General features: G+C 39.0%; 1 protein-coding gene across 1 annotated transcript in view; it reads left to right on the forward strand.

The window, feature by feature from the left end:
- The window catches only part of PDE6B (phosphodiesterase 6B), a gene marked incomplete at its 5' end in the record, with an annotated part of 12,169 nt that extends 5,376 nt beyond the window's left edge, over nt 1-6,793 (forward strand). The window contains 5 exons of the mRNA XM_029285102.1: nt 816-879; nt 1,452-1,526; nt 2,873-2,956; nt 5,793-5,946; nt 6,715-6,793. Of these exons, the coding sequence (XP_029140935.1) occupies nt 816-879; nt 1,452-1,526; nt 2,873-2,956; nt 5,793-5,946; nt 6,715-6,770 (433 nt within the window). The remainder of the gene's footprint in view (nt 1-815; nt 880-1,451; nt 1,527-2,872; nt 2,957-5,792; nt 5,947-6,714) is intronic.
- Nucleotides 6,794-10,765: the final 3,972 nt, after the last annotated feature.

Here is a 10,765-nt window from a genome sequence, read left to right on the forward strand (position 1 = left end):
TCGCAAGTTTGACATGTCTGGGTTAGAACATAGGTTATTTGAGAGACTTGTTGGGAATTAAGATATGGAATTATTGATGTTAAGTTTTCAGTGTTCTCTCTAGGAGGGATTACTCTCAGTGCAGACATAGACCATAGTCATTTAAGCCACTTGGATTGGATGAGAATATTCTAACAGCTGCCTTTTGGAACTAACACTCCTACTATTGCTGTAAATTAAAATATAATAGACATAAAACCTTAAAGAACGTGGACAATTTGGCCCAAAGCTACCTGGAGGCTACACACAAATGCATGCATACTGATCATCAGCAATACATGGGAAGACACGATTTTGCCCAATCCTTTCTAAGACTTATACATGTAGGACTATGATTTGAACAACTGGGTCATGGGAAGAAAATTATTGACATATCAAGATATTACTTATGATTCCAACTAATTTTTTAAAAAAAACGTAATTCAGAGTAAAACAATGTGGGCACTTTGATGCAGAACCCTGATGGAAATAGCTAAGCCTTCTAGAGCTGTTTCTCTAGAACAGGGGTCCTCAACCTTGGCAACTTTAAGACTTGTGGACTTCAACTCCCAGAATTCCTCAGCCAGCTTTTCTCCCAAAACACATTTCTCTATTTCTCAATGGGTTCCTTTTCGATCAGGCCTTCCATGTATCCTTGTAAGGATATGCATGTATCTGCCTTGGAGGGCTGCTTGGAAATGCTTTGGTGCAATAGTTTTGCTACTTGAGAGAATGTGAATGGACAGAGAAGCACACATTCCTTCATTCTGTTTTTCCTTCTGGCTTCTTCTTTACAGGGCTATGATGATGACTGCCTGTGATTTATCTGCTATAGCAAAACCCTGGGAAATCCAGAGTAAGGTGAGGTGCCTTTCACTCAGTACCCTTTCTTTAAAAGTTAAGAGCAATTTGTGGATTGTGCATTTTCCTTATCATAGAGTGGAGCGTTGATCCTACAGTATAAAGAAAAGACTGGATCCTGCCCCAATAAGACAATATAAACTTTGCATTGCGATTGTTTCTTTCTTTATCACTTTGGTCTTTCACTTGTAGTTTTTCATATAATGGAGAAATTCCATCAACACAATTTGCAACCAGTCTAACATCTCTATTTAACAAGTCAGATGTGAAAAAGTATTATCTTCCAGAGATTTGGTTTTTTTTTTTACAGATAATAGTCACAGGTTGTGTTTAAGAAAACTATTAAGTGATGCTCTACAAATTTTAGAGGTTTAAAACCTCATTGGCCTCAATGACCTTGTGAGTTTATACCTTGAAACAACAAGGTGGTAAAGGAGCACTCAAACATATAGAATGCTTCCAAGTGTGGGAATTGATAATGATAAGATGATTTTATAGCTGCTACAATGACAAAATAACAAGAGTCGTGAAATGTGAATGCCAACATCTTAAAAGTTTGTTTCCATGTACAGGTGGCATTATTTGTAGCAGCTGAATTCTGGGAACAGGGAGATCTGGAAATTTCTGTACTTCAACAACAGCCTATTGTAAGTTCATTAAAAATAGTCAATGAGTTGCTTTCTCCCTTCTTCTGCTTTTTCCTCTAGTAACCTTTCTACTCTTAGAAGATGAAAACCTGTACTTTGGGCAGCCCTCTTTTCCAATGTCCTTCCAGTAGGAGGAAAAGCCAGAGTTAGCTCAGTTCTGATTTAGTGGGCATCAGCACTGCAAGACATGCAAAATAACAGCCTTGCTTAGAACATAGGCAGGACAAGAAGCAATGGATGGAAACCCAAAGATGCTTTTTCACGAGTCAACTGGACTTTCTTGTTTTTCTTTGAAGACGTTTCACTTCTCATCCAAGAAGCTAAAGAAACTTCTTGGATGAGAAGCGAAATGTCTCAAAGAAAAAAAAAAAGACCAGTTGCCTCATGAAAAAGCATCTTTGGGACAACTATGACCTGGATGACTGAGACTCTCCATAGACATTTAGCAATGCAATGGATTGAAATTAATCAAGGAGACAAGCAACCTAGAACTAAGGGGAAATTTCCTGACAATTAGAACAACTTGCCTCCAGAAGTTGCGGGTGCTCCAACACTGGAGGTTTTTAAGAAGTGATTGGACAACAATTTGTCTGAAATGGTATAGGCTTAAGCAGGGCGTTGGATTAGAAGACCTCCAAGGTCTCTTCCAACTCTGTTATTCTGTTATATAGTAGAACAGGGGTCTTCAACCTTGGCCCTTTTATGACTTGTGGACTTCAACTCCCAGAATTCCTCAGCCAGGCACGCTGGCTGAGGAATTCTGGGAGTTGAAGTCCACAAGTCATAAAAGGGCCAAGTTTGAAGACCCCTGCACTAAAGTTATGAGGCTCATTACAGGTAATTGTTGATTTACAACAGTTTATTTAGTGACCATTTGAAGTTACAACGGCACTGAAAAAAGTGACATGATCATTTTTCACACTTACAACCATGGCAGCATCCCCATGGTCACATGATCAAAATTCAGATGCTTGGCAACTGATTCATATTTATGACGGTTGCAGCGTCCCGGGGTCATGTGGACAGCTTTTGTGCCCTTCTGATAAGCAAAGTCAACGGGGAAGACAGAATCACTTAACAACCGTGTGACTAACTTAACAACTGCAATGATTCACTTAAGAATTGTGGCAAGAAAGGTCACAAAATGAGGCAAAACTCACTTAACAAATGTCTCACTTACCAACAGAAATTTTGACCTCAGTTGTGGTTGTTGTCAAGGGCTTCCTATACTAATAGCGTGCTTTAAACCCCAAGGTTTCTTGGCAACATTATAATTCAGACTTCAAAACTCTGTTTCTTAAGAGGATTTAATGAGTGTGCCTACAACCATTGCTATTGTTTCCTAGCCTATGATGGACAGAAGAAAAGCTGCGGAGCTTCCCAAACTTCAGGTTGGCTTCATTGACTTTGTGTGCACATTTGTATACAAGGTAAGCAGATTAACAATCTGATCTATAAGCTCTAGGAACTTTTATTAAGTCTAAGTCACTGTATGAAACCTCTTGCCCTCGTCTAGGTGATTTGGATTTCATCTCCCCTCACTTTCAGGAAACATAAGCAATAGCAAGGGATTAGCAGTGGTTAGAATGCAGTACTGCAGGCTACTTCGGTTGACTGCCGGCTGCCAGCAGTTCGGCAGTTCGATCCTGACCGGCTCAAGGTTGACTCAGCCTTCCATCCTTCCGAGGTCGGTAAAATGAGGACCCAAATTGTTGGGGGGCAATACGCTGACTCTGTAAACCGCTTGGAGAGGGCTATAAAGCATTGTGAAGCGGCATATAAGTCTAAGTGCTATTGCTATTATAAAAATTGTAATCCAAACCATCTGGATGGCATTAAGTTGTTTATACCTAGTTGAGGCAGATATTTTTTATCCCCAACATCTCTCCTTATAGCACCTTAGTACAAATCTTTTGGGAGTTAAGAAGCCAGATTTCCATTTCCTTTTCTGTTTTTTTGTTCAGGAACTAGCTTTTTTTGTTGTTGTTCACTATTTTTAAAATGAGAATCTAGAGTGGCACTCTAGCATTTTCTGAGTTTTCTATCCTCTCCAGTGGGATGTTGGAAAAATATATATATAAATTGGTTGAACTTTCTCAGTCAACAAGACAGCTCTCCAAAACCAAACAGAATCTGATGAAATTTGAGCGACGAGGAGAAAAGATCAAGTTTGAAAATGAGTAACATCAGGGTAGGGACAAAACTATCTCCCCAAAAAACTATACTCCCACAAAAAGTAGAAGCTGTTTTATACAAACAGGAAACAAACCCACACTCTCTCATACCTAGATGGGTGATGAACTGTCTTCAATCAATCAGAGAACTTCAGAGAACATCAAGAATTCTACCTTATACTGTATATCTTTATTTTACATTGTTTGATATTGCATAATGGAACTTGCAAATGATTTGCATTATTAGGTGAGGAAGGCAACTGACCTAGCTGTTGTTTTGAGATGCTTGAGAAAAATGCTTTTGCAATCTCAAAAATGTCTATCAGCTCTATGTGGGACAAGAGAGCATTCACTGCTTCCTTTCTAAAATATCTCATCTTCCAAAGACGTGTTCTTCAAGTTCCGATATTATTCTTGGTGGACAGTATTCTTAATGAACAGATGGTAGAGTTAGGTTAGGATTTCCAGTGACTACAACAAATAAGCAAATCATCAAGCAAAACAGAAAGATGTCAGATTTATTTCCAATTAAAGGTTTTACTTCTTAAAGATACCCTTCTCTTTTCTTGAAGCAAATTATGCTTTTAACCTTGGGTAGTTCTTTGCTGTGTAAGTGATGCTTAATGCAGCTTATAAGAAAGGGGTAGTTGAAATGACCAAGAAATGGAATTAGCTTTCCTGAGGAACGCCTCAAGATAAATAGAAATCAATATTATAAAGGCAATTACATCCCAAATCATAACACTTAAGTTTATCCTTGTTCTACAAATCAAAATGTAAAAAAGATGTTGAGACTCTAGAAAGAGTACAGAGAAGAGCAACAAAGATGATTAGGGGACTGGAGGCTAAAGCATATAAGGAACAGCTGCTGGAATTGGGTATGTCTAGTTTAATGAAGAGAAGGACAAGGGGGGACATGATAGCAGTGTTCCAATATCTCAGGAGAAGAGGGAGTCAAGCTATTCTCCAAAGCTCCTGAGGGCAGGACAAGAAGCAATGGGTGGAAACTAATCAAGGAGAGAAACAACCTAGAACTAAGGAGAAATTTCCGGACAGTTAGAACAATTAATCAGTGGAACAATTTGCCTCCAGAAGTTGTGAATGCTCCAACACTGGAAGTTTTTAAGAAGAGATTGGACAACCATTTGTCTGAAATGGTATAGGGTTTCCTGCCTGAGCAGGAGGGGTTGGAGTAGATGACCTCCAAGGTCCCTTCCAACTCTGTTATTGTTATTATTGATCATCACACAGTCACCCAGATGTTCAGACTGGATTTGGCATTTTTGTCTACCTATCCTTACCAAAGACCTGAGATAGCAGATGTGGATTTTTGAATTGAAGGTATTACAGATATCGTCGCAGGATGGAATACCTTCAGTTCAACATCCACATCGTTATCAGGATGGATATCATCGCATTATTATTATTGTTGTTGTTGTTATTATTATTATTATAAAAAAATCAGACAGGTAAATGACCCACATTTATCCCCAACATGCTTGGCTGATGATGATCATACAGTTCAGACTTTATAGGAAGAGAGCGGCTGCAGCAATCGAGTTCAAAAGAGCTATACAGGTAGTCTTCAACTTAAAGACATTTATTTAGTGGCCGTTCTGAGTTTAAACGGCACTGGAAAAAGAGACTTATAACTGTCATTCACACTTAAAAATGTTGCAGCATCCCCACAGTCACGTGATCAAAATTTGGACGCCTGTCAACTGGCATGTGTTTATGATGGTTACAGTATCACAGGGTCAAGTGATCACTTTTTGTGATCTTCTGGCAAGCAAACACAATGTAGAAACCAGATTCACTTAACAACTGTGTTACTAACTTAATAACCGCAGTGTTATTATTAGCAACTTTGACAAGAAAAGGTTGTAAAATGGATCAAAACTCACTCAAAAACTGTCTTGCTTAGCAATAGAAATTTTGGGCTCACTTGTGGCCTATAAATTGAAGACTATCTGTAACAAGGAGATATTACAATGACCGGTAAAGGCTACAAACACTGCAGGAGGCTCAAGTTTGCCAAAAGACTTGGAGATCATTCACTTGGGATCCTTCTTCCTATTGTTTGCTCATGTAGGAATTTTCACAGTTCCACCCTGAAATTCTGCCGATGTATGAAAGACTACTCAACAATCGCAAAGAGTGGAAAGCTCTGGCTGACGTGTATGAAGCAAAGATGGCAGCCGTGCAGGAAGAACAGAAGAAGGATCAAAAGACAGATGTTCCTCAAGGTTAGAAAAGGAATGAAACTTAGGCTCTCTAATATTCTTTCTCCTTCCAGCCACTGGCTTTAAATTATCTGACCTGAATAGTGTGTGTGAGAGAGAGAGAGCTGATTCTGATAAAACATATTAAAATATCAAAGCATCCTATGTACAGGAGGAAGGTTAGTTTATTTTGCTATGGTTAAGAGGAGAGGTTCCTTCAGAATTGGAAAGACTAATTTATGACCCCCAATTGTTCAGTGGATTGAAGACATGGTATGACTTATGATTTATAAACAAATTGCTTATATACATAGATTGAGTATGAATAAATTTCAATGAAACATGGTCATCCTCTATTGAAATTGTCATGTAAAACATAACTGTGTATTATTCGTGGCATTTCCTTTTTTTTTTTACTCCCCCCCCCTTTGTTCTTTGTTTAAAGAATAAAGCAATAAGAACAAAATCAATAGAGGAATTACGGTAGGTTTAGAGCACAGCTAGCAATTTCTCTAAATGAAGTACAAGTTTAGTCATGCCCTTTCATCCATCCTCATCTATATCAATTTTATAAACTTATCTCCTTTCTGTCAACAAAATTCTTCCTTTCTAGCAATTCCAAAATCCAATTGATTTTGACATTCCCCTCTCAGTTCAGTTAACTTCTTTTTCATGTCCTAAAATTAAAACAGTGCCTGGCATGCAAACAATAAGCAGATGGTTCTTCATAGCCAATTTTTACATTGACACCCATTGAAGAGCTCAGCTAATCATTGTTCTTTTCTTTTGCAGCACCAATGGCCAATGGAGGACCTGTTACCTCATCTTCAACTTGTTGCATTATTTAGGTCAACACATAACAGTGCAAGATTACAATAAGCCAAGATTACTTAAGGGCTGTTTGACATATTCAACGTCAGAACTAGATTTGCCACATGTACAGATGAACAAGAGTCGTAGCAACATGGATCTAGAGAATCAAATGTGTATTTTCAAATGCAAACTCTGCATTGATCCGTCCCCTTGAAAAACTTAAGATATATAGCTAAATAGCTGAAGATGCTGTTATATGTTCAAAAGTTGTCCTGGGACATGACATGCAGACATGTGTGAGCTATATGAACATTCTGTATCGCTGAACTAACTCTCTGCCTCTTATGGTATTTTGTGGCTATATTATTAGAAATCTAGAATAAACTGCTTCTCAAGACTGGCTTATAAAATCAAAGGCCCATCATGGCTGAAGTAGTTTGAAAGTAAGCAGGGTCACAACAAAGCTTTGGAGAATCTAAGGTGCTCTCATTGATAGTCTCTACAATGAATTATTTCACAGCAGTGTATACAAAGGAGAGGCTAATCTATAGATAGGATACAATCAGCCATCAAAGGGGAAAAATGAAGTCTATCCCCATGCAAATCACTAGGGAAGAAACCCACTATGGCCACAAATCCTGCATCTGCAAGACATTAAGTTGCAATCTTTCTTTCATATGTACAGTAGAGGATCTAAAGCAGTAGTGGTGAGCCTATGGCACGCGTGCCACAGGCGGCACTCAGAGCCCTCTCTGTGGGCACGTGCGCCGTCACCCCAGCCCCGCCTCCCCTGCGGCCCTCACCAGCAGCCCCCCCGGAGAGTTGCCCCCAAGCGTGGCCCACATGGAGCAGCGCAACCAAGGACATGGCAGCTGGGCAGCGGGGACAAAACTCCGCCCTCACACCCCATCACACGGTTGATGCTGCGGGGTGCGGGCAGAAGGCGCGGCCGCCATGGCGCTGCTGAGCTGCCTGGGCGATTTGCGGCGGGCCATAGAGGTGGTGAATGGCCCTGTGGGTGGGCCAGGTGGGGGTGGAGCGGGTAGGATGGGAGGCGGATTGGGGTGGTGAGACAGGGCAGGGCCGGTTTTTGGGCACTCAGTCTCTAAAAGGTTCACCATCACTGGTCTAAAGCCTCAAATCTGGCATTGGACATTAACCTTTACCTGTTCTTACAGAATAGTTCCTTCTTGTATTGAAAGAAGCACATCCCAGCTTAAAGACACACACACACAAATGTGAGGCTTCCTTTCAGATCCAAAGCAATAATTTGTTATGAACAGTTTCTGCTTATAGACCAAATAACCACTAAAACATCCAGAAGAGCTAGTAATTATTGGCAAATGCAGTTTATTTTCATGAAATAAAATGTCAGAGATATAATGGGAAAGCAGAGCATATAAGCATTCATGGTTTGAAATTTTTTTATTATTATTATTTATATTTATTGGCTGCCCAGCTCCAGTAAAATAAAATAAAATTCTGTAAAAACATGGGAGGAATTGGGGACTGAGCATCCAGAATTATAATTTAGTACTATTGAATGAAATAGAACTTAAACTGTATATAAGCAAATTGCTCTTACATCACAAATGAGTATGGAAATGAATATGGAAAAGCAAGGACATCAGCCTGGCAACTAAATGGAGATTATTCCGCTCTATCATGTTTCCAAAGCTACCAATGGCTGGACCATGACAAAACTAGGCAGGAAGAAAATTGACTTGCTCAAGCTGTGGTCTTGGAGAAGGCTCCTGAACATGCTTCGGTCAGCAAAGGTGGCAAACAAATACTGGAGCATACGGTACCAGACATAGCGCTGCTGTGCAAAATCACAAAATTCTATCTTAACAGTACTTATTTCAGTCACATCATCCGATCAAACTCACTGGAAAAGGAAGTTATCCTTGGCATGGTCAGCGGTAAGAGGCAATGAGGCTGCCAAAAAAACAGGATAAGTAGATACTATCAAAGCTACCGCCAGCCAAAGCATAAAATAAATGAAAAAAGGCATAAAAGATGAACAAAAATGTGTAGAGAGCTGGTCCGTAGAATTACAATGAATCAGACATGATTGGATAACATCATCGTATTACAAATATGATAGCAAGGCTAGAGACTAGTTTCTGGTAACTGACTGTATAATTGTAGTTAAATCTCACAAGTCTGTGTACAAATTTAACTTGAAGAGAGTTGTTTTTTAAAATAAAATATTTAAAAACCTCCCATTCATTCATCTACCTGCCTTAAGTCTTTCAATATAAATACAGTTCTCAGTTTTTTTTCAGCATATGCTGTGCCTAAGCTCCTTCCAACGTGAAAATAAAACATGCAGATGGATACAGTACCGACTTCTAGGAACAGAGAATAGAGAAAAGGCAACAGCCAAATAGCATGAGGTATATGGATGAGGTTTGGCATAAGGGCATCAGGAAGAATGAAAATGGATTACTGATTAGTGCACAAGGTGTTACTGGCAGGTAGTTTTCTGAGGAAATCGAAAACTACATAGTAGTAGTGCAAAGTTAAGAAAATCTACATCCCCTATTGAGAATTAATTGGTGGTCTGTGCTTTCCAATTGGTAGAATTCACATTGGTCAGCAAAAGCTTGTTATTTTCATACAATGGAATGCTATAAAAAGCAGAAATTGGAATATTCTTTGGATCAGACCAATGTCTATTCTTAATCACAGCAGCTTGCTTCCCAATGAACCTCAGGACAGTTTATCTAGTCACCAACAAAAACATTTGTCCTTTCACCACTTAATATATAGCTTTCATCATATATAGTAGGCAGGTGTCTCCAAACACTGTGGAACATCTTCTTTAGATACAGTCTACCTAACAGAAGACTACGACTTTCAAATGCCTGTTTATTAACAAATATGCCTTCTGATTGTGTCACTATTATTTATTTGAATATTCCCTTTCCAGCCAACCTGTTGTGATATCTTGATGACAACAGATTTAACCTGTGTTTATGGGGTTGGGATATTTCTTTAATAATCACAGTGCATCCACCTTTCATTCATTATTATAACTAGTATTCTAGTTTTAATAAAAAAAAAACATAGCCAGGGCATTTGGGAAAAGCTAAATTTTCAGTTATATGCTCAATAACTGCTTTCTTTCAATTATTAATCATTAATGAATATTAACTTATAATTCTTGGGAGTACACACTATAAATAATCGAACATATGTACCTTCAGAAAAAAATGTTATCAGTGGAACTGAATTACCCCTTTCTAAACCTCTTAAGAAATTAGCACTTCTTCCCTCACCTAAGTTCTGACTGCTGCACTTCAAATATTTCTAATACAATACAACATTGATTTCAGTAGGTTTCATTTGATTTTTTCCAAACCTTTCTTAAGTATGCAAATGTGAATAACATTAGTCTGACATAATGTCTTTACAATCCATACCTGATAAAAACTAAAAAGCTAGTCACACCCTTCAGGGATTCAAACCTGGGCAGCTTGCATGTTAGGCAGCTGTATTACCCTTTTGAACCACAGGCTCCCCCTTACTCCTGTCAGCCGAAACCAGGGAGGATATATATCTTATCTGTTGGGTGAGGCACCCGGTCTACCAATTATAAACCAGTCTGTTCTGCGCTTTGCTCCAATCTAGGAGCATGTTTTTCAGGCAGACCTCACATACTGTGAACACTATAAATTCAAAATTTTGTGGCTGACAAAGAGTTAGTGGGAGACTAGTATAGCTATTTCAGGCTCATTTGCCCTAGATTGGACAGCTCAGGGTTGAAATGAGGGGTCCTTGGTGCTCTCCAAGCTTAGCTGTTTTCTTGCAGATGTTTCATTACCCAAGCTAGATAACATTACCAGCGCTAACATCACTAGCACTAGAGTATATGTATTCGTTCCAGACAGAATACAAATGGGCTTTCTCTAGCACAGTGGCTGAACAGTTAATGCTTTATTATATTAGAAGGGCTAGATCCCAGCATCAACACAAGGACTTCGAGAACAAAATCAGATCAGCACATTGTGTTTCATTTTGTCAT

The sequence above is a fragment of the Protobothrops mucrosquamatus genome, unplaced genomic scaffold (assembly GCF_001527695.2).
Source record: "Protobothrops mucrosquamatus isolate PMUCROS unplaced genomic scaffold, P.Mucros_1.0 scaffold1284, whole genome shotgun sequence".
Classification (NCBI taxonomy): Eukaryota; Metazoa; Chordata; class Lepidosauria; order Squamata; family Viperidae; genus Protobothrops; species Protobothrops mucrosquamatus.